This window comes from Dermacentor silvarum, chromosome 11 (assembly GCF_013339745.2).
Source record: "Dermacentor silvarum isolate Dsil-2018 chromosome 11, BIME_Dsil_1.4, whole genome shotgun sequence".
Lineage (NCBI taxonomy): Eukaryota > Metazoa > Arthropoda > Arachnida > Ixodida > Ixodidae > Dermacentor > Dermacentor silvarum.
Genome location: NC_051164.1, coordinates 68,021,867 through 68,046,100, shown reverse-complemented (window position 1 = coordinate 68,046,100; position 24,234 = coordinate 68,021,867). Strand labels below are relative to the sequence as shown.

At 48.6% G+C, this 24,234-nt stretch overlaps 1 protein-coding gene across 1 annotated transcript in view; it reads left to right on the top strand.

The window, feature by feature from the left end:
• The window catches only part of LOC119434075 (rho GTPase-activating protein 190-like), an 86,580-nt gene that overhangs the window by 20,751 nt on the left and 41,595 nt on the right, over nucleotides 1–24,234 (top strand). Inside the window, 10 exon segments of the mRNA XM_049658852.1 lie at nucleotides 1,692–1,881; nucleotides 2,040–2,287; nucleotides 3,948–4,299; nucleotides 7,226–7,395; nucleotides 12,420–13,290; nucleotides 14,055–14,527; nucleotides 15,384–15,556; nucleotides 18,012–18,277; nucleotides 20,874–21,012; nucleotides 23,384–23,488. Coding sequence (XP_049514809.1) covers nucleotides 1,692–1,881; nucleotides 2,040–2,287; nucleotides 3,948–4,299; nucleotides 7,226–7,395; nucleotides 12,420–13,290; nucleotides 14,055–14,527; nucleotides 15,384–15,556; nucleotides 18,012–18,277; nucleotides 20,874–21,012; nucleotides 23,384–23,488 — 2,987 coding nt within the window.

Below are 24,234 nucleotides of genomic sequence, written 5' to 3'. Positions count from 1 at the left end.
ACAATTGAGGCAATGCATGCCTTTTCACGTTTCTTAGGCGACACGTGCCTGGACTCACGCTTGTGATAATCATTTATGAAATGTGTCCTTTCACCTCGTTCCTCCCATTATCATCCCCCATTGTGACCCTCTTTCTTCCCCTCTTTCCCTTCCCTTATGTAGAGTAGCAGGCCAGATGCTCCGTATTCCGGCTGACCTCTCTACATTTTCACATCAATAAACTACTTCTTCTTCTGAGTACTGTTAATACCGGTAATGAGCGGGTTTGACTACTTCTTTCTGTCTAATTAAAATGTTTAGGTGTTTGTCCTGTCTGCTTTTTTTGTGCAATCTAGTTGTAACAATTATCAATTATAACAATGGAAATTTCTTGGTTTGACTGTAGTCTGCTCTGTTTATGTGTACTGCATCCTTTTGTTTACAAACATGCAGTTTGTCTAGCCAGGGAACTTTGGTGAAAAATGGGTGATTGTGTGTAATACTGGGGCGATATTCTTAGATAATCACTTTCGAGGCTGCTTTATTTACTTTTGCAATATTTCATGTTACTATAGTGGCAGAAGGCATCAGTGTCTACGAGTGACAGCATTCTTGGCACAGTGCCAAAAACGATGTCACCTGTTGACACTGGCGTCTCCATTCCGGCACTAGTCATGCAAGATTTCAAGAAAATGAAATTATTTCCCGAGTGGTTACCAGAGAATATGTCACCTTGAACCATAATGCCTTCTAATGCAAGCATATGAGGTGGTAGAGAAACTTAGGCGTACAATTCACGTGAGAAATAAACCAGTCAAGTTTTCTCATATGGAGAAATATAACATATTGAAACATTGTAGAACTTACTGAGCTTCGCAACAGAATAACCTGTGTCATTTCCTATTCTTCCTTGGACTCCGCAGCAACCTTGCTGCAACCTTGCTCCGCAGCAACCTTGCCAAATGGGTATCGTTTAATCAGTTTCGGAAGCCTTTATAAGGTATTGCTTATTTAAATGGGTATTTGTTTAATCAGTTTCGGAAGCCTATATAATTTATTGCTTATTTAAAGCTGAAAAAATTTGTTGAAGTGTGGAACCGATAAAATAATAGCTCTTAGTTGTCTGTCAAAATATAATCGCTTATGCCGCAAGGAGTCCTGAACATTGAAATGTGCCACAATGTAGAACCAACTGTGATGATCAATTGTTACCTAGCATAATATCCTAAATCGTAGAAACTCTAGGATTGTGATTTGGATTTTAATTAAATGGCTACGAAAGAATTTAAAAAGATTATTTCTGCAGTATAGCACTAGATGTCTTGTTGCCTACGTGTGCTTCTACCTCTATTTGTACATTTCTTTTTTTTTTCTTTTTTATTCTGTACCATACCATTGGTCATACTCATCTTGCATAATAAGAATGTGTTTGTTTGTGTCGTCTCTGGTGTTAAATGAAGTGCCTTACCGCTGCTCATGCAAAAGTGGGTGGGAGCCCAGTAAAGTTGCTTTACAGCGGCTTTTTGTCCTATGCCTCATTTTGGACCAAATAGCATGTAATGAATTTGTATTGTAAATGGGCGAATTGGTATAGAATACTTGCAATCAGGTAGCGCAATAACCATGCAACACAAAAGAAGAAACACATACACACATACACACAGCATAAGTGTTAACAACCTTGCTTTTTCCTTCTCGTCGTCGTCGTGCAGGGGCCAGGTTCCACTGGTGGAGACGTCAGCCCACGAGAATGTGAATGTGGATCTGGCATTTCTGCTGGTGGCACAGTTGGTGGACCGGGGTGCCAAGGGATCAAGTCGCTGGGGGGGACGGGTGCCATCATTCCTCGAGGCCAGCCGGGCACGCCGTGAGGCCCTCGACCAGGCGACCGACGCCTTCCAGGCAAGTGCCCAGTCTCTGCCTTCATGCCTTTTCCGTTCTCATGAGCACTTGCTCACCCTGTTGTCTTCCTTCTCTTTGTCCTTCTTTCAAGCTCAACGTTCTTATTCACAAGTGTGTGCTGACCCACCCAACAACTTCGCCAACATGCCCTCGTGCAGGCGCTGGTGAGAGCCCAGGTGACTGACCCGCGCGCACAGTGGGCGGGTTGGAGCCAAAGGCTCCTGGGAGCGCCAGAGTGCGAGCGCTTCTGTTCCCTGTTTGGCCGAGCGGCAGCGCGGCTAGCCTTTGAGAAACATGTGCGGCGACTACGGGAGGAGCACACGGCGCGTCGCGTCCGGGGCTTCCTCCGGGCCCTTCCCACGGCCTTGGCCCAGCTGCTACCCAACCGGGATGCCCTGGGTGACAGGTGAGGCGGCTCTGTCTGCCGAGCTTCATTTCCCATTACTTCTCTCGCTTTAATGGGATGGAAGTCGTGGTCTAGAAACCGGGTTTATTCCCCTCATCCATTCCGTTATGCCATGGCATGCATCACTTGCCCTCATGCTGTACTCGCCGCCATGTCGTCAGTCGTGCCATCATTATTCGTGATGTCCTTGTACTGTTAGCTTCGTTGTCGTATCATCATCGTGTCATTATTGTTATCGTCATGTCACCTCACACATTACAAAAGTGTGTACAGTCAAACATTGGTCTAGTGAACGTGGATACAACAAATTATCGGATATGGCAACTGGATGAACGGTAGTAGAACAAGGGATGTCGCCGGAAATTAATTAAACAAGGGAATTGTTCGTCGTCAGCGGAACTTAGAACGTTAGCTCTAAAGACCTTCCTTGCTCTACGCCTACTCATTACCTCGAGCTGCCATCTTCCTGCGAACATCTGTCTTGTTTGGATATAGCAAAGCACATAGTTTCTCACAGTATTGTGTAGAGGGAAATCTGGCGCCACTGTCTTGTGCGAGTTTTCAAACGGGCACTGCGCCCCCTTGCGAATGCCGGTATGTGGGTGTGCGATGCTTTGTCTCAAATGTGGTCTGGCCCCTAAAACACTGTCATGGCTGCACGGATAATTAAAATAAAATCGTCATAAAATGCTTTCTTTCACCTGCATTGCAATCTTTCAATAAAGTTTATCATCTATGCAGTGCATAAGCGAGCGAGTAAAGACAAAAACAAACTATTGCCCAGCAAGCGTGGACCTTGTCGTCTGTCCTCCAAAGTCAGTGGCCGGCTGGTACTTTTTACGTTTCATCCAATTGTACACCCAAGCACAAATCCTCATACGTAATTAAATAATATTTTTTTTTCGTGTAATATTGAAGAAAAAGTACTTCTTTATGTGCTGTTTTAGTAGTGAATGAACCATTGTGACAGATCAAATGGCGCTAGCCAGGCTTCAAGGTGTCCTGGCTCTCCTGAGAACGATGCCAATCCAAAGCCAACACATACCGACATTCCCATGCATACAAAAGCAGTGCAGTGCCAGCTTTCTTCTAGCTAATATTGTTAGAAACTCTATGTAGCAAAGTAAGTCTAAAATATGTCTCATTAGCTTTTGGTGTGTAACTGGATTTGCAGTTGACTCTTGTTAACTTGACCTCGTTTATTTCATCTTTTTGATAAATTTGAATGCACTGGAAAGCCCCGGAGAGAAACCATACATCGACGACAGTGTTGAGTTCTGTAGGTTGCTGACATGACGATGACATTGATAGCAGCATGACAGTCCATTGCCAAGGCAGTGTTTAAACACACCAGCGCTCTTCGCCACATGCTAGTTAACTAACACTTCAAGATCAAGAAGCAAAAGAAGATTACGGACTACTTCAGGCAATAATAAAGATAACTTTGTTCATATTGGCAGCGTTTGTTAATTTGACCTTTTGGGTAATTAGATCAAATCTTGTGGTTACCACAAGGGTCATATTACCAGGAGTTGTCTGTATATTTATAACGAAGCTATTTTTGTGTCGGGTTTAAATTTGATGCAACAAGGTACAGCTGTACTTGGGGCCGAAATTTGTTTTGCTACAAAACGAAATCCTGCCCATACATGGCGTGCAGCGATTGGTCGACGGTGAAGGAGGAACTGCTGCGGCCGCACGCGGATTTTGAGCAGTACTTTGTGGACGACGGAGGCGAGTGGGAGGACCGGTCGCCCGTGGATGACCAGGAGGAAGAGGAAGACGGTCGCATCCCGTATGCCCTGCTGGATCGGCCCGAGGCCGAGGCCTGCTTCCAGGAGCACCGGGCCGCCCTGGAGACCGAGGAGCGGCGTCAGGAGCTGCGGCGCCAGTTTCGGCAGCTGCTCGAGGAGACGGGTTACGTGACGCCCGGCAAGAGCTTGGGCGAGGTGCGCGTCCTGTTCATGGGACGTGAGTGCTACGAGCAGCTGCCCGAGGCCGACCTGCTCGAGGTGCGCGGTGCTTCTTTCTCTTTCTTAGTCACTCGGTTGGGAAAATTTGTAAAATGCTGAAGTCAAATTATAAAGGGACACTAATGAGCAGGGATTTTTTTCGTTATAGTGAACTATTTCTTGAAGACTTTTTTGCACTTGTTATTTCTTGAACTTAATTTTCGTTATCATTTTGAGACATACAGTATAGATAATACAGCACCCTCGGGGATTTCGGCTAAGGCCGATGCTTCTGAGTCATGTTATAACGAACAGCGTGAAAATTTTTTATGTAAAATTTTGCCAAAAAATTATTCCGAACAAGCTTGAGTTTGACATGTGTCAGAAATCTCCATTTCATTTTAATGTTTTTCACCGTGCTGAACCATGTGCAATGACATCAGCTTTGCTGTGGAGCCAACAGTTCTTAAAGAGCGATGAGCATTGCCTTTGAGATGTCCAGTGTGCTAGTGCATGCCGCCCAATCTCGGATGACTGTGTACTGAGGTTGTCCAGGTCAGTGATTGTTTGCACCGAGACTGTCACTAGGACATTCAGGTATTTTTGCGCATGTAACCTGCGCCAGAAATTGTAGAAATTTAACAGTAAACTTGGGATGAGGGTTATACAGTTGAACCCATTTATGACGAACTCAATAGTTTCATGAAAAGGGGTTGTTAGTTATATCAGTAGTTCGTTATATATGGGCTGGCGTCAGCAGTTGACATTCGGCAGCACTTTGTTTTGAAAACCAGATTTTCAGTGTTATTCTTGTTCCCGTGGTGTTCTCGCGCCAAGCTGCAAATTTCCATTAGAAATGTCCATCTAAACAGCGACGTGCGGTGTCATGTAGCTCTCTGAAAACGGCGCCTGGTTCTCATCACCTGTCATTTCTAAACTGCAAGTACAGCTGCCATTTTTATTCTAGAGCCTGTGCTATATTTTACTACCACCAGGACATGACTGTTCTGCACAAGAGAGCGAAGCGGTCTAGTTAGCCGGAAGCGTTAAACTTCGAAAACTGCTGTGGCATGCTGCCATTCTGCTAAGGTCTCGGCATTACGACTGTGCATTAGCCGCACAAGACCTGTAAAATTACGTTATCATTGTAACTTTAGGCAAAACAAAAAACAAAAGAAACATGCGATGTTCGAAAGGTAGAAAGTCACCGCGAATCGTTATCAGCAATCGGCAACGTGTAAACGAAGCACCACCGAATCGTGATCTCCTGATAACGGCATAGTAACCACCGATCCTTTGTCATTGCGTGGTGGCAATGTGTGGGGCAGTATTCTTGCCAACTCGAGCTGCCTAAATATCGACAGTAAAGACTGGAATGCTTGAGCAGCCGTTGTTCCCATGGCAAAAGGACATAGATGATCGTTCCAAATCTAAGAAATAGGCACAATGCACATGGTACCGCACGTAATGCACGTACGGCACGAAAACAATAGTACTGCTGTCGTGACGTTAGATAACACACCGGCGCAAGCGTCACTTCACGCCCTGCGCCATGCTGCTTATGCTGTACGCCTCCTCCCCAGGGGGTGTGCCTTGAAAGCGAGTGACCTTTGCGGCTTTCGAAATCAGTGCGTAGTGGTAGCTCGCCCATCTTGAAGGTCATATCATTCTTGGATCAGACTGAAGCAGGGTGTGCGCAGCTGTGCGCCCACTTTGAGAGGTGTAACCAAGTTTGAAACACAAGGGTATAAACATCTGATAAAGGATAATCTTTAACTTGTTAAAGGCTAAATATAGTTGGCACAAGTGGCTTTTGAAAGATAAACAATAAATGTTATAAAATGGCACTTCGGGCCAAAATAAGTATGATACATGGCACTAGTGAATCCCTGTAGACTACAGTTAAACAAGAAATAAGAAAAATGGCAAAAGTGGAAGGTGAAGTCCAACTGAAATATGGAAGAAATTGCAATATATACACGAAAATGAAGTTACTGGTTTAACATTTTGAACCACATGTTCTTTTCTACAGAGCAAAGGAATGTAAATTGACTGGGATGAGTGAAGCCAACACCTTCTTTGAATGGCCACCCAACCAGCATGTGAGAATAGATGCTCGGACGCTATAGATTTGCTGGAATCGACATAAACTCCATCGCTATGTCAAAATACATTTCGCCTTGAGATTTGTCTACACAGCAGCGCGTAACATGCTGCCGTGGAGCCACATCTGAAGGCAGGGTGCTCCGCTATTTAAAGTTTTGTTATCTCCTAGGAAATCCCACCCTCTCCCCACATATGTGTGCCAAATGTCCCTGCTCCCCTACTGCATGATCGCCCATTATCCTCTTTCTTTATGGGTTGCGATTTTGCATTTAGTACTTACCAAAGTGCACTTGGTGATAGCGATAGTGCACTTTGCGCCGGCGAACTATAACTCAGATCACGAGCTGCACTCGATGGCTGATCTTTTCAGCGGAGCAAAAGCTGGATTATCAGCTTCGTCAAAGAGGGGGGGGTCAGTGCCGCTGGCCGAATGGAGGCTGTTTTTGTAAAGACATGAGCGTTGTCGTGTGTAGTTATTTCTGCGTGCTTTTTTGTGGTTGGGGTTGTGGGTTGTATACGGTGGTGGGTTATATGCGGAAAAATATGAAATGTCACTAAGATAGTTAGAGTCTCGCTAGGATAGCTCAATTTTGTTGCTAGGGTAGTCTGAGTATGTCACTGGGATATTAAGTTTATCATTAGGATAGTCAGGGTATGTCACTGGGATAGTTGGAGTTCCTCACCAATTCGTGTTCGTCACGGGTTACTCCGAGTCTCACTAGGACAGTACCAGTAGTCCGACGCCTGTGTACCAGGCATTGGACTGTGACCAACTGTCCATCCTCACCGATGGTTTGCCAACAGCTTGGCACTTTGAAATGTGGCAGGCGTGCGCATGTTTCCCAGCATCATCAAGAGTGCTGTGCTGGCCATGTTGCAGGTGTACGAGGAGCACCAGCAAGAAATGACGGAGCGCGCCCGGTGCCAGTTCCAGGAACTGCTGCTGGAGCACGCCGAGCTCTTCTACGAGTTTGCCAATGTGGGGCCTGGCAGTGTTATCACCCAGGAAGATATCGCCAAAATCACCGAAGCCCTCCAGGAGGACTCCAGGTGAGCTCTCGAGCTGTCCGAGATTAAAGTCCTCTTGAGCTGCCCAAGATTAAAAAAGGCATGCATTCGCGACCAAAAAGTAGTGCGTCACATATAAAAGAAAGGTATAGGCAAGCGTTGTGTAATTCAATGTGACACCAAGTCTGGCATTTATGTGGCAGAACATATAGTTACCGACGGATAATTCTGACACTGATAATTTGACATGCTTCAGTATTCGGACAACCCCTTGGCACTGCCACTAGCCCCATAGATGTAATGGTTAATTAAGGGCAACCGAAATTTTGGACATCTTACAGTGTGCCTTGCGATAATTCAGACTCCAACTGCAAAACCATGTACGAATTTTGACACCAAGTCGAGCAGAAATTAAAATATTCTTGTTTTGGATACGGTCGTCGGCATGGTTGTCAGCCGCCAGCGCTTTCTCAAAAAAGAAACTAGCAAAGCCTAGTCGATCAGTAGTTGCCAATGAGAATTCAGTGCATGCATTGACTGTAATTTCACCTGTCTTTAGCAACAGCATGACAATGGTCGAGATGACGAGATACGGGCCACATATTGAAGGTTTCACCAAAAAGACAATCCTAAAATATGGCGGTACTTTTTTTTTTTTTTTTCTCTCTTAAAATAGGGTTTTTTATTTTCAGGCCAATCTGATATTTCGGACTTCCAATTATTCCGACTTCGTGGCATTCCCCGTCGAGCCCGAATTATTGTTTGGCAACTGTATCATTATAACACAAAAGGCGTTGCAGATCAGAAACCATTTACCATTGAACTAGTGCAACGACAAGTTTGCAACGACAGTGCACCGCTTGCGCTCGCGACCATAACATACAGTTAAACCTGGATATAACGAAATTGACAAATTCCCGGAAAACTTAGTTATAAAGAGGATTTCGTTATATGCAGGTTCGCGCGAAAATTCGAAAAAAAAAATGCTTACCGTATTTTACTCGATTCTAACGCGCCCTCGATAGTAACGCGCACCCGTTTTCCGTTTTCGTCGAAGCACTCATCCTTGGAATGTCACATCAGGTACTGGATGCGTGGACGCGTGTCGTTTCGCACAAGCGCGGGGCATCGGAAACCAAGAGCGAGCGTCACGATGGCGTCGTAGTGACGTATAGTGTTACAGTAGAACCCCGCTGGTACGTCCCGGGGTGCTGCGTTTTCCCGGCTGTTACGTCGTTTTCGGCTGGTCCTGGCACAGCTCCCATAGAACCCAATGCATTGGTAACCCCGCTATTGCGTCGCAACTGTGGGACCGTTCCCGCATCGTACGTTGCGAACTGCCACCCCGCGCCGGCCCGAGCGGCCATTTTGACTTTTCATGTCGCTTGGCTTGGTGTCTTGACGATAGCCCTGGCCGCCCAAAGTGCCGGGGGCGACAACTATAACGTATTTTCGGTTTCCGCCAGCAAAAATATGGCCCTTGAGATTCGTATTTGCTATCTAAAGATGGTGTGCATGACGCGTTGTGGCCCGAAAATTGGTTTTGGCTCATAAATGTTCCGTATAATGTCCAAGGGCGATAACGCGGTCGCCGCGCGCCTTATGCTGTATGTGCGAGTGAAAAAGTGCGAGGGGAGCCGACGACCGCGACTAAATCTCGCGCGCGCCTTCTTCCGCTGCGCTTGAGGCACTGGCGAGGGAGCGAGGAGGGTGGGGGGAGGGTAGTGGGCGGCGTTGTACTGTACTCTGGCATCCACTGCGTACTGCGCGGCGGCAGGCGGTTGCGCGGGCCGTATCTTGAAAGCGATCTGCGTTGCAGAGTCTAGGCAGTGTAGGTGCGTCGGCGGCTCGTAGCTTTGTGCGTGCTGTGCGTTCTTGACGCTCAGTTTGCGTTGAAGCGATAGACGGTGGTTCCGATAGATGGTGGATACTGGGATACGAACAGCACGAAGGTCACTTCGCTCGCTTCTGCAGCGGCGCTTCCACACGCCGCCAGCGTTTGACAGCGCGTGTCCGCGCTCATCGAGTGTGATGTGTCACAGCGTCTGCCAGCATGTCGACAACATCAACTGGAAAAGGGGAGTACCGGCTTGGGCAGGCTATAGGCCAGCTGCAGCAAGCGGCAGGATCAGGTTTGAATGAAAGGAGGGGGAAAGGTCACGCCCATGGCGGCGAGATTGCCGGGTCGAGGGATGGAGGCCCACCTCGCATACGCTCGCACGCACGCACATGTGCGCTCGCTTCGCAGTCCGTCGCGGCGGAGAAGGTGCTTCCGGTTGCTGCTCACGCAAAAATGACAAAATTTGGGGCGGAATCTCTAGGCTGTCGGCGGGGGAAATTCGTTGTATCGAGGGGGTCTCCCGCTGCCACTTCGTTACGTAGAGGTCTCAAATACATGTGCTTCTATGGAGTAATGATGGGGAATAGAAAAACTTCGTTATATCCAGGAATTCGTTATATGGAGGTTCGTTATAAGCAGGTTTAACTGTACTGCACTGCATGCTAGAAGCACAAAGGTGCACAAATAATGCGTGATTCTAGGTAACTTTGTGTCCACACGCTGTAGTACTTAATGAAGCAGTTATTCCATAGAAAGCATCGCAGAACAACTGCACTGAAAAACAAGCAAAGTGATACTTCTCCAAGTGCATTATTTGGGCAGCTTAAACAACATTGCCTGCTAACTATGAAATGAAGTCCTTGCCTATCCTTGTCAAAGTGTACAGTGCAGTCCACATATAACGATACCACATAAAACGATATATCGGTTATAACGATGAGTCAACCTAAGAGTATCAACTTATGCATTGGGGCTATGAGAAAAAAAAACGTATATAACGATATATTATTCACCGCATATCGGATATAACGATTGAAATTTTGCTTCTGGGCAGTGCTTTTCATGCAGAATAATCGTGAAAATTGCGTTCCTACGTTGCCCTTAACCGAGACGGGGCTCGAGATACGAACTCGCCTACGCGAGTTCGTATCTGCCGCCATTACCGCGCAGCGCATCCCGCCCGCGCGCCGATTGCGAAAGCCACGGAGAGCATTGCAAGTTGGTGCAGCGTGCACAAGATGGCACCAGCTGCTTCACCCCCGCGTCCCCGGCGGTTGCGCGAGCAGAGGGTGGAAGAAAGGCGATAAGCGAAGGCAACGCCTCCTCTGGCGAGGGGCGCCTGCGCTCCCTGCCGCGCTCTCTCTCAACGGAAGCAGCGGCAGGTGCGCCCCTTGAGACGAAACTAATTTTGCAAGAGGGGGGAGAAAGCGATAAGCAAGCGGTGCCTGCGCGGCCTATGCACCGCGGAAGCAGCGGGAGGTGCGCCGTCAAAGTGCAAAGCTGCGTCTCTCGAGATGAAGCTGCAAATTTTGCAAGACTTGAAGTACGAGCTCGCGCAGTGGATGATATGACGATTATGAAAACCGGGAGCGCCACGATCATGAAGGCTAGAAGCAGTGTCCATGCCGATCAACGGAAAAGGCGGGCTTCGTGCGCCACGACGAAAACCCCATGGGCGAAACCAACACGGTGGTGTCCGATCTCTGGGAGCACGTCGCTACTGACGATGAAATAGGTGGTGCTTCGATGGAGGAGCTTCTGAGTGAAAATAGTGCTGCCTCGTTCTGCGAAGAGAACTCTGACGGGGCGATCGTTGTCGCGACAGACGGCGGCGTTGTGCGACGGAGGCGATGACAGCAGCAGCAGTGACAACGAGACTGACAATTGCCCGCCTTTGACACCGACCCCGAGGTTCAACCAAAGTGCAACATCGTCGATCGAGTCGCTCATTGAATTCATGCGCGCTAAATTATAGCCGCCAGTGTTCGCGCAGCAGATGGACGCGATGCACACGGCGGTTGTGACTCCAAAACTTCCGCGAAAGCAAGTGCAGATTTTTATTTCAACGTGCCTAACGATTGAGACGCTATTTAGAGGTATAAATAAAAGTTTCATTTTTCATGGCCTACTTTCTACAACGTCGATTTTTTATCGCAAGTGTCAGTTTCGGTTTCGGGACTGCAAAGGTATATTCGGCATTTTTTTTTTTTTTTGCAGTCCAGATATAGCGATAATCGGTTATAACGATCGGGTTTCTCGTTTTTCTCGATATCGTTATAAGTGGACTGCACTGTAGTATATTTATATGCCTTGTGTTCTAACAAGCTTGTACCATTTCATTGCCATCTTAAAAAGATGAAAACTGCTCAGCCACATCCTCGACAATGCTCTACCTGATGTGAATAAGGTGGCTGGTGTGTTAATAAAGGACTGAAGCAGTGTGAGCAGTTGGGGGGGCTGGGAACAGCGACTTATTCGTATCTGGCAGAGCATTGTCGAGTATGTGGTTGCTGACCAGTCTTTGGAGACATGATGGTTCTGTCCAAGAAAAGATATAACAAATCGAGAAATCAATGAGCCGTTTCATATCGGAAGGCTTTGAGGCATATGCGTCAGCCAGATCACTCACAAAGAATTTGCGTACCTTCGAAGCACGTGTTGCGTGAATGATTAACTATCATGGTGTTTGTTGGTTTTTTTTTCCTTTGTTCACGATGAACCCTGTTATGTCTGTAGGAGGTGGCTATCAGCCCATATAGTTTGTGTGGTTCCTTTCAGTACATTCAGTTTCGAGTCTGCGCCCGTCCTTGTCAAATTTCTTATGCTTGTCCCATCTTTAAATGCGCAGTTTTCAAGAATGCAACCGTACCAACTTGCTCGGTCCGTACTTTAAAAAAAAGGAATGTAGTGTGGTATTTTGGTATTTTGGCACAGTTTGGCACACACTTGGGGAGTAAACATCTGTTGCCTTTGAGATATTGGTGCACATCTTGCACTTTCTTTTTCATCTGTTTTTCTCATGATTAAACTCGACATGAAAGAGTCTTCAGAAAAGAGGCATCATGAAGTAATGCAAATGATAAGTATAACTTGCATGTAAAAAAAAAAAAAAGCTGGTGGAAAATTCAAAAGCACCACCTGCTTAGAACGGCAGTTGGAATGAATACATTGTGCAGTATGAAGTGTGGAAAAACAATTGCCTGGATTGTTTGTTCGACGCGTGCAGGTACAAGACCCTTGACCGTTTGGACCAGGAGCGAATGCTGATGCTGCTTCGACACCTGGGCTTCGTGCACGGCCCCATGCGGGAGCACTGCCCGGCCAATCCGCACTGCATGGATGCCATCATCGAGCAGCTGCTGCGAGCCCACCAAGGGGGTGGCGGGGGTGGTGCATGGAGCCCCCTGGGGGGCAATGGCCGCCTTCTGCAGCTGGTCGTGCTAGGCTCCGGGGGCGCTGCCCAGCAGGTGGCCCAGGCCATGCGCGAGGCCCACGGGGCCGCCTTTCGGCTCGACGACAAGGGCGCCCAGTACGCGCTCGACTTTCGGATCGTCGACGGCGACGTGGGCCTGCCACACAACTCCTTCCGCACGGACCTGCCGCACGGCTGCCTCTGCGTCTACTCGAGCCAGCAGAGCCTCGAGTACATCCGCGAGAGCCTCGAGAAGACTCTGCTGGCCAACCTGGAGCAGGACGACCGGCTGCCCTTCCACGGGCTGCCCCTGGTCATCGTGTATGCCGGCCCCGCCGACCCGTCGCTGCGCCAGGAGGGCATCAACCGCGCCAAGAGCCTGCAGTGCCCCTTTGTGGACGTTGGGGGTTTGGACCCTGTGCGACTGGAGCAAGCCCTGGCCGCCCTGGTAGAGAGCATCCAGCGGCGGGCAGGTCGCCTGCACATCTACCAGTCGCTGCCTCCTCCGTCCGAGGGGGGCGCCTCCCGGCCAGACCTACGTCTTCTACTCTGCATGCTTTGCGGGGACCCTTACGCTCCAGAGCATGTCCTGGCACCCCTCCTGGCGCACCCAGGGTCTGTGGCCACGGGACCCCACTGCCTCAGCCTGGAGACCTTCCTGGGCAGCAGCAAGCGCTCCGTCCAGGTGCGTGCATGTTCTACAGCGCAGTAGTTGAGATTAAGAGCAAGAAGTGGACTTGAGCAGGTCGTGCAATGCATGTAGTTCTATTAGATAGCACATTCGGCTGGTTCCTAAGCCTTGGATCTGAATGATGCACAGCCTGCTCTGGATCGGAGTCACAGAAAGCATGCTCGAGCCAGACACATCCTTGCTTGCACATCTTTGGCAACAAAGTTGAACAAATGTTCAACTGCCAACTACTTTGGCAGTTGTAAAAATGGCAAATAAACGAAGCGCACACCCTCCGCTACCACTGCAGTCGGCACGGCGTCGTCAGTGGAAGTTGCCACAGCGAAGTGACCATAAATTATCTGTATCTCAGTCTCACTTCCAGTCTTCCAGTCCATCCACTTCCTGTCCATCCGGGTACCTACCCGGTGGCACACACCCATTCTGGTGGATTGGCCCAGCATGTTCACATCCCAGTGGCATGTACCCAGTGGCCCAAGTTGCTGTATAACCAGCAAGACAGCAGTAGCCAGCACCCGCAGAGGGGTGGGAAGAAAGCTTCGCTTTAAAAGCAACGAGGCTGTGGCTTGCACAGGCATGGAGAGTGGAGAGGAAGTGTTGCTAATTCCCAACCGTAAATGCCGTGGTTGGCGCACACAGCCTTGCCTTGTGGTGGGTGATTGTATGCTTCTGTGCCACCATGAGATCGCCCCATGCCAGGAGACTTGTTGCATGCCTTGCAACCAACAGTGAGAACAACCATTGGCGCGTTTGTGCAGGTTCGGCTGGCGTCGTACCACGAGGCGTCGGCCTACCGCGACCACTTGCTGCACGGCTTTGTGCTGGTCTACTCGGCCCAGCGGCGGGCCTCGCTGGCGACCCTGAGCGCCTTTGCCAAAGGGCTGGCGGGCATGCCCATGCAGATCGTGGCGGTCACGGAGGCCGCCAGCGCCGCCTCGGCCTTCTTCTCGAGCGAGCTGGCCCAGCAGCTGATGCGCGACGGCAACGCCCTGGCCGACCAGCTGCAGGCCCACTTTGCCACCTCGTCGACGGCCGCCCCCCACAAGGGGGCTTTCTATCAGGCCTTCTTCAAGGAAGCCTGGGAGCGCAAGCCCCAGGTCGAGCGCGCCTTCTACCGCGACGAAGACGACGAGGACGACGAGGATGAGGAGTCACCCGAGGGTGGGGCCCCGCCCGTGCCCAGCCGCCAGGAGTCGTACCACCTCACCGGCGGGGGAGGACAGCACGACGGGTAGGCCCAACACCAATTACATCTGCTGCAGTGACTTGGTGGATGTGGTTTTGATTGCCAGCTGTGATGGCCACACTTGGATAGGGGTGGAATGTAATAGTGCTCATGCGAAAAAAATAAGCGCAGTAAAATCTTGTTAATTTGTCTCTCACTAATTTGGAAAATTGGATAATTCACTCGCTTTCTGGTCCCGTCAAGTATGTGCATTACTTAATGGCATCAGACTCTTGTTAATTTGGTTGCATTTGGCCGCACGCTGGTTAATTCGGATGACCCTCTGAGCTCACAGTGCCACATATGTGAGATGCAAGTGTAATGCTAGCGTCCAGCTGAAACGAAAGCAGCAGAGTCTGCATTGTCATATTCATCAGCAGGCATCATACGGGAAAGACAGGAACGGTTTGTGTCTCTTCATTCTTGCATTTGCCGCCGTGCACTGGGCGCTGTGTTGGCTGTGTGTTTTCAAAACTGCGTGGTCGCTATCCATGATCGTGTCATTTGAAACAGTGTTGGCGAGCGGTGGTTTCATTTCGATTCAGTGTAAGACACACACAATGCTACAAACATGGCTGAAGGTGCTGAAAATCAATAACGATTCTACTGCGGCCGCTGCACTGTTAGTCACACACACCGGTTACATTGTGATGGACTGCCAGTTCCTGACGTCTTGATAAAATGTGAGCCACATCCTCTGTGCAAGCGGGGCCACACAGCCAGAGTAGCGGTGCATATTTTGTCTCATGCAGAATGAGATTTTTCACTTGCAGGTCGCCACCTATGCTCAACATCCTTCCTTGTAGCATTTGTGTCCCAAACAACAATGAACTCTTCACTTTCTTTTTCTCGATCTGCTCAGGCTGTCGGGCGAGGGCTTGTACGAGCAGCTGCCGTCGGAAGGGGGCTCCTCGTCATCCCCCCCTGGCCGGGGCGGTGCATCCCTGAGCAGCGACAACGAGGCGCCACCCGAGAACGGCACCGACCATCTGGTGCGGCCCTCCCAGCTGCGCAAGCGCCGGAGCCTACAGGCCGGTACGTGCCTGAATCTTTCTCGCCTGGTGTTGCACTTTAGCCGACTGGTGCTGCTTTCTAGCACAAAACTAGCATTACTAGACGACTGGTCGTTAAGCTAAAAGCTCCTTAAGTGCTTCGGAAACATGACTCCTTTCTGTTGCCTGCTGTGCCATCCAGGAAGATCTGTCAAATATGCCACCACCAGACTTATGCGTAACAAATTATTGATAATAAATTATATTCTTCGTCAGTTTTCTAATTGATCGATTACTTCTTTCTTATTCGGTAGCGCTCACTGTAGTTCTTTTTTTTTTTCAGTAATCAATTACACGTAACCAGCAACAGTTAAACCTTGATATAACGAACTTCAGTGTAAAAAAGTTTGATATAACGATGTATTTAAGTCTTTATATCTTGTTCATAGACCACCATGTGTCTTGAACCTCAATATAATGATGTGTGTTCGTACACGATTTCAATATAACGAAACTTTACTGCCATCGCAAAGGTATCTTGAGGCAATAAATGGAAACTGTTGTCAAATGGTTGTCAGATCGTCAAATGTTTGAACTACAAGCGTCTGCTTGCGAACACCTCTTAAATCATGTGTCGCGCATGAGAGAGAGCGGCCACTGAAGTGCAGCAGCGTAGCAACAAGGCCTCCTCATCGTCATGCTCCGTGTAACGTCCAAGTGCAATAAGATCCTATCGCGTCCTGTGTGCTCTATGTGGGTGCGAGGGAAAGCATGTGAGGGTGAAGCCGAAAAGGATGATGTCTCGATGCGTGCTGCCTTCCCCTGCGAGAGCAGGTGGGTGGGTGGAGTGGGATGCAGGGGGGTGCACGTCCCCTCCTCTGGCGCAGCCGCAGCTCCTCTTGGCTGAGTGCATAAGCAGCCCGTGTGCCCTGTCTTGGAGGTAACCTGTGGCGGGAGCAAAGAATTCTATAATTTCGCAACTTTTTGTGTGTCTATGCGACACAAGTGCCAGTTCATGTTCAGTGAGGGTAGATTTCAATTTTTTTATTGTCATTGGATAGTTCTCGACCTTTGCTTGTTGCCGTATTTATTCGATTATAAGGCGGTCATTATTATAAGGTGAGGATGCAATTGGGGGGGAACCAAGAAAAGAAAAAACTTGGAGTATGCACACCAATATAAGGCGATACAGAGTAGCCGACAGATTATCAAGACTCGGCAGGAATCGCTCGAAATACTAAATTAGTAACACAGCCAAAATGCAAAATGGCGACCATAAAATGGGGGAGAGAGAGAGAGCTTCAACACGCGAAATATGTGTTATATGCGAATTTTGCCTGTAGGTATGGCTTCTAGGCAGTGCGAATTTCTCCTTATGGTGTGGCTTCACGGCCCCACGGCGCGCGCTCCCGCAAAGCCACACCTACAGGCAAAATTAGCCTAAAAGGCGGGGGGTGACTTCGAGGCTAAAAATTCTGGGGAGAAAACCCCTTATTTTTAATAAATACGGTAATTTGCTCGTCCAGTGTGCGTACGCTATAACATTGCTGTTTCCTACAGCTCGCTCATAGAGTGAGTTTTCAGTGCTGACGTCCTCTTCACAAGGAAACTAGAGATGACCAACGAAAATATTGGAAATTGATAGTAAGTGCAGATAAACAATACAGGGGAATGACTTCAGAGGACGCATTGAAAGTGCCAGGCCAGCTCATTCCATTTAAGGCATTTTAAAATGTTAATGAAGGTTGGCGAAAGGTAACATAAAAGTAAATGATTACTTTTTAGTGATTGCTCAGTTAATTTCGTGGGACAGTAATGGGTCACTGTAATCAACTACACTTTTGTATGAAGTAATTGTAATTGGTTACTTTTTCTGTGACATGTAAAAGCCTCGCCAGCACATGCGAAAGACAATGGAAAGAATGCAAGCGTGACATGACTTCCAAGTTTGGCATTAACAAGTGAAGTAATGCCTTTTTGTTGCCTCCTGCATAGTGACGCTGGAGCTGTAGTCACTAATGTTGTTGAGAGTGCGCACTCATGTTGCACATGAACTATCTTCAATGTGTGTTGTGTGTGCCGTAGATCTTCCTGGTGGGCGCCGCAAGCAGTGAAAAAGGGTCACGTGCTGCGCAACAGCTAGGCATCTAATCTTTACTCCATCTCTCGTGCATGGAGAGCAACTTCGTGCAGCAGCGGCTAACAAACCAGAGAAGAGAACCAGAAGAAGGGCTTCTCCTTTGTTCAACTGTAATTGCCCTGTGCTCAACGCTGTCTGCATGGAACTTTCGCAGAGGAATTAGCAGCAGACAATCTGCGAGTCCCCCCTCCTTTTGTGGAACGCACAGCCGGCTCTCTTTACTAATTGGCTTAGACAAGCCTTGGCTTTTATAAAGCTACACTGCAGGGAGTCGGTGTATAGGAGTGCTGGCACAAAATTGGGATACTATGGCAGGCCAAGCGGTGAGTCTTGAAGAGTGCCGTTTTCTTGCGTGCAGAGCTGTACCGGCAGCAGCCGTACCCGAGCTCGGATTCCCTAGAGAGCCGAGTGCCACCGGCTCCACCTACACTGGTCACTTTTGGTGGAGGAGGAGGCGGACCCTCCCCCTTGTCGGCACCCCCTCCACCGCCCCTTGCCGAAGCGGCCCCTCGCTGTGCTCCGCCTCCTCGGCTGTGCACCACGGGTCGGCGGTCGCAGTCTCGGGATGCACCCCCTCCGCCTAGCTTTCCGACGGCTGGCCTGCGAAAGTCCAGCAGTCTCAAGGTGAGGGTCATGGGTCGAAGCACTGTTGGGATAGTTGGGTAAAAATGAGTAAAATTTGCATACACCCAGAAGCAAAAGTATACAAACTACAAGCTCGTTGTCGAAAAAAATTCACCGACGATTACGATAATCCCTAATGCGAAATTTGAGCTCAACCTGACACATGCTTTCATTTCACGATATATTGGCTGGCGTGGACAATTAGTCTCATGCGGCACGTTGCAAACGGAGCGAAGTGTGGCACAATTGCCTCATTAATTTGTACATCGCAAGAGCCAGCGGGCGGATCACACAGCGCGATTCACAGCAGCCACCGCCAACAGTCCTCCCAGACGACGCGTGCTGCTCGGTGCCATTTCGTAGCCATCGTCGCCACACTACAGTTTTCTTCTCACGTTTTTGCCATACCCTCCTCCATTTTCTTCCCCGCGTCTTCCAACCAGTCATCCTCACTTCTCAACCGCCCTAAAAAGTTGGCGCATCTTTTGCGTGCCGCTCATCGTACTGATGCCTCGCAGTCCTGCATCAGTGACTGCCGTCACTACACACACGCGGTTAGTTTTGAAAGGGAATTTCAGCTTGCAGAACATCTAAATCCATTCCCACTCACGTGTAGCCGTGTGAGCACGAATGAAATGCGATTTGTCAAATTCAAACTGTAATGTAAAGATCCGTCCAAGTTGGGGTTGGGTTCATTTTGGTCACTCTTGAAATCCTAAGATGTTGTTCGCGGAAGCCCTTGTTTACAAGAAAACATACTCGGCGGTGCAGCATCTCGAGTTCAGCTTCCCATGCCGGTGCCATTTTGTGTAAAGATTGAGTGTCATCCAAGCTTTCTTGTGGAATGCGCATCGAACCGGGAGGTGTTTCGGGTTCTTGAAGCAGAGTGGCGATCTGCTCTTGCTGATAAAGAACGGCCGCAGTTTGCACGAGCCTTCTATATGCTCAGCTAGCAATATTGAGAGCACCCTGCTTAGCCTTCCTTCATGGCATGTACTGCTCTTCGGACTCAATCTCTTGTTTGACAGCATCCGCCAAAACAGTGCCGTTTAAAATATGTCTTTTTCGGCATTAAATATTTCCAACAACATTATCGAAGTGATCTCGTAGCTGTTAGGAGAAGCACACTTGCAGGGGCACGGCGCAGCATTCGATATATCGAATGTGGAGGTTAACGAAAGTTTGATGTATGCGTAGCACATCGTTATACTTTTGCGTGGCACTTTCATGGGGATTTTACAACTGCTTGATATAGACAATAATTCAATATATCAGGGCTTGATTGTCATATGTAAGAGGCCGCCTGCGGCGCGAAAAAGAAGAGTACTTGAAGCACAGTGTTCGGAACGGCACGAGCTCTCGAGGCGCGTGAGCCGAGGCGTAATCGGGGGATGAACGGCGCTGTCCGGGGATTATCGACGTGGCTCCGGGCCAGGAAGGTCGCATCGCCAGCTCCGCTCTGGCGACGGGAGACTTGGGGGTCTGGCTGAGTCCGTGACGTTGGCCGTCCATGGTGTGGTTGTCGACCTCGGCAAGTTCGAGCGAGGCTCCTGGACTGGTTGCAGCCTCTCACGGCAGGACCGGGCACCCCAGAGAGGATCCCCCTTCTGCGGCAGACCGGCACGTTCGATTCTCCTCAGGACGCCACGTCGGCACTCATGAAGAAGTTGCGACGCATCCCGACGCTAGGCCTATCCAGGTGAGCCTAAGCAACGCCGAATGCCGTCACTGAAGAATCACTGACGAGCTCATCACCGATGAAGTACCGACGAGCTGACCACCGATAAGAGACGACGCGACGACGGCAAGGCGACTAACTACACCATCAACGAGAGCACCAACTGCTTGGGAAAAAGAGCCGACAAGCCGGAACACACGTGCAACGACGGGTGCAGCAAGGTGACTCTTTGTAGCGTTTCAGGTGTGCGTTTCAGCGAGATAGGACAGGGTTGCCTGACTTTGAAGGATGAGCCGCCACGGACAAGTTTAGGCGTAAATCGGAACATGCTTAGTATATTAAGCGTTATTTTGTATCTTTGTTAGTATTGTTCCCGCAGTGTGCTTTAGTATGCTTGATTTTCAGTTTGAGGTTTTTTGGTTTTGAGTATGCGTGCTATTAAAAATCTGTTTGCTGTGTGGCCATGCGTCTGCCTTCTCCATCTTCACTTTCATGGGGATTTTACAACTGCTTGATATAGACAATAATTCAATATATCAGGGCTTGATATATCTGGGATCGACTGTATTATTACGTCTTCCAAATATTTAACATTTTACTGTTCATGTTACCCTTGGAGGTCATTCTCGACAACTCCTCTAGTATGCTTTTGTCATTCAAAAGGTACTGCTGCAATGTGATCTAAAGTAAATTTGGCCCTGAGCGTGTTTTCAAAGATACTCAACGGCAACAAGCCCATTGGACAGAGAAAGAAAATGAAGCAAATTGTGTCTGTTGCCGTTTAGTTGTGCTTAGTTTCTTTGAAGATAGATGCCAAGACTCGCCCAGTGAGCACACTTTTACTACTGAACACGCTTGCCCGCCCTGCGTGCATCATGTCCATGTGACAATGTAGAGGGTTCCCTTCTCGTGTGACAGGCATCCTACGGCCTGGGGGTGGGTCGCGCGGCCCCCGTCGTACCACCCGTGGCGCCAGTGCCCACCGAGGAGCAGGACGCCACACACTCCGACAGCATCACCGACGATGACGACACCATCTCCTCCTCGGGTCTAAGTGGTGAGTGTTTGTGCGAGCATAGTGCAAACTATGCCTCCTGTGCCACTCGCAAATGACCAGTGGTGCTAACCTATGTATAGGTGGTGTTTGCCATCGTCATCGTCTGTATGGATGGCACATGTGGTTTGATGCCACCAGATGCCATCAGACGGCAAATTGACTGATAAATTGAAATAATGTTCACATTTTGAATGAGCATTGAGACCATGAGAGCTCATATCTGTAGCAGCTGTGCTGCCGAGCACGAGGTCACAAGCTCAATTTGCAGCCACGCTGACAGCACCCTGATGAAAGGGAAATTTGAACCGCACTTGTGTCCTGAGATTTCGGTGCACGTTATAGAAACCCAGGTGCTCAAAATTAACCTGTAGCCCACCACTGCAGCCTGCCTTATTGCTGAAGAGTGATTTTGACGCTTGAAACGCCATCAGTTGAATTGAGCTGGAGGCACCAAAAATGTAAAGTTAGCAATAGATTATGATGAATAGCATTACACTTTTTTCTCCCAGTGCACCACAGGCAAGATTAGCCCTCCCAGGCATTCAGTTAATATCTGTGAAGAATTTGAATGGCCTAACAGCCTGTTTAATCGTCACCAAGTGCTTTGACCTTTATGAGCTGTGCAAATGAGGGGATGGGCGTAGAAGCTAACTGAATTCTTGAAAATCTCTTAGGTTGCAACTGCCACTAATTAAAGCTAATGGGCAAAATTTTTAGTGTGACACTGCTCAGAAGATATGCCTAGCTATTCTGGCAAATTATACCATAAATTTTGTTGATGTTGCATCACTTTTAGAATGTGTAATCGCTTCGGGGTCTGGGAATAGAAACAAAATTGTACATGGCCTGTATATGCTCTGTACCATGGTCGTCTTTAATTAAAGCATGCACTCGTTAACTTTATTGAATGCCAAGGCATGAACTGCACTTTCTGCCCGAGTGCTCAAGTGTATCACTTGGAGGGAGGGCACCAAATGCATTTAATTGCACTTACCACACATAGTACAATTAATGTACTTTGATGCATTTTATGCACTTGTGCTCTTTGATAAACTCTCAGTGCAATTAAGCATATCTTTTAATGGAAGTGCATCAAATTCATGTAATGATTGCACTCGGTGTGATGCATTTTATGTGCTTGTGCTCATTGGCAAGTGTTGAGGCTTAAAGCGCACATTTGGTCTGGGCGCTCAAGTATATCACTTGGTAGAAGTGCACCAAATGCATCTAATTGCACTTAATGCACTTAGTGCAATGCGTACAGTGCACTTTGATGAACTCTGCACATTTGTGCCCTTTGGAAAGCATTGAGGCTTAAAGTGCACAATGATCAAACGCTGTCAAGTGTATCTGGTGATGAAAGTGCATCACATGTGTCTAACTTATTGCAGTGCATCAAGTGCATCAAGTGTATCTTGATGCATTTCTTGTGCTAGGGCTTTTTGGCAAGTTGCAAAAGGTGCACTCCCTTTAGGCGAAAGTGCACTTTGGCCCAGGGTCACTTGACAAACTAGTTCATTGCATCAAATTGCGTTTACTCCGCTTTGTGCTATGCATCGATGGCATTTTTTTGCAAATTTATGCTTGTACTGCTTCGCAAGTGGCCAGAAGGCCACTCACCTTGGGGCAAGGTTCTCCTTGGCCGAGGCTCAAAGTGCACTTTAAGCCTTGGCACTCGAGGTTTAACTTGAGTACAACGCATCGGTTCTCCTTGGCCGAGGCTCAAAGTGCACTTTAAGCCTTGGCACTCGAGGTTTAACTTGAGTACAACGCATCGGTTCTCCTTGGCCGAGGCTCAAAGTGCACTTTAAGCCTTGGCACTCGAGGTTTAACTTGAGTACAACGCATCGGTTCTCCTTGGCCGAGGCTCAAAGTGCACTTTAAGCCTTGGCACTCGAGGTTTAACTTGAGTACAACGCATCGGTTCTCCTTGGCCGAGGCTCAAAGTGCACTTTAAGCCTTGGCACTCGAGGTTTAACTTGAGTACAACGCATCGAATTCTGCTTATTCCGCTAGTGCAATGCATCCGGCTCATTTTGACGCATTTTTACGCTTGTACTGTTTGGCAAGCGCCCGAAGGCCCATTCACTTTTTGTCAAGTGCACTGAGGCGCTCGAACGTTGTGCACTAGAGCTTTCATTGCATGATAGGTGTCAGGTTGCCGGACCAAAGGGTACTTCTTTCTTTTGTTCTTGCTACTTCTGCCTTCTGGGAAGTGCGCTTCTCTGCCTGACGTGGTTCTTCGGCTTGCTTCTGTTGCGGAATGGCACTGTGTGTTGCACCGTGATGGCGTTGTTGTTGCCGCGGAGATGAGCCTGAGCCTGCATCTCTCTGTCTTTCCCCTCTCTCTCCCCCTCTTGCCTGTGAGCAGCCAGCTGTGACTTCCTGCAGGGGGTGTATCCTCCGCCCCCCGAACCGGCGCCGCCGGACTTTTCCGCCTCGGCCCGGCTTCAGAAGGGCCCCTCCATCTCTTCAGGTCTTTCTTTCTCTCTCTCTTTTTCATGTCTGCTGCTGCAGATATTTCATACTTTTTCCACTGCTCATTTTTGGCAGCCATTTCTTACCCTTTTTCTTTTTCCTTTTTCTTCATGCCTCAGGCCTACTGGTTGGCATACTTCGCAGGGTATCTTAGAATGACTGTATAGGGAACTCTGGCACTGAGATTGTTCAGCGGCCATGGAAACTATGGGTAGTGCTGTATAACCTCGATAGAATGAATACAGGCATAATGATGCCAATCTGTACTGTTTCTTGCCAATATCAGCATGTAACGAATATATGCTTCAATGAAGATTGGATGTAACGAAGGTATTTTTGTGACTGGTGCAGCTCGACAAGGTTCGACTGCTCGTGCATTTGTCTAACCTTTATATTGTGTAGCAAATGTGACGCAGGCAGGCAGCTGGGGGGGGGGGGGGGGGGTATTCAGTGAGTTACCGGGTTGACATATTAGCCACTCTGAAAAGTGCGCTCTTAGGCCATCATTGGCCCTTGCACCAGAAAATCGCATCTATCATGATCATCATCATTATCATTACTCTGAAAAGCATTGTAGCTTCTGGGGTAGTTGCTTAGCTCCAGCAAAGGAGCGTAGTGTATGACAGATAAACAGGGGGCCCATGGACGAGGTGCATCCACATGATGCTGCATTATATTTACTTAGGTAACATATGTGCTTCTGACACAGGCTGCGCATTATCAAAACATTGGTAGCATACCTGG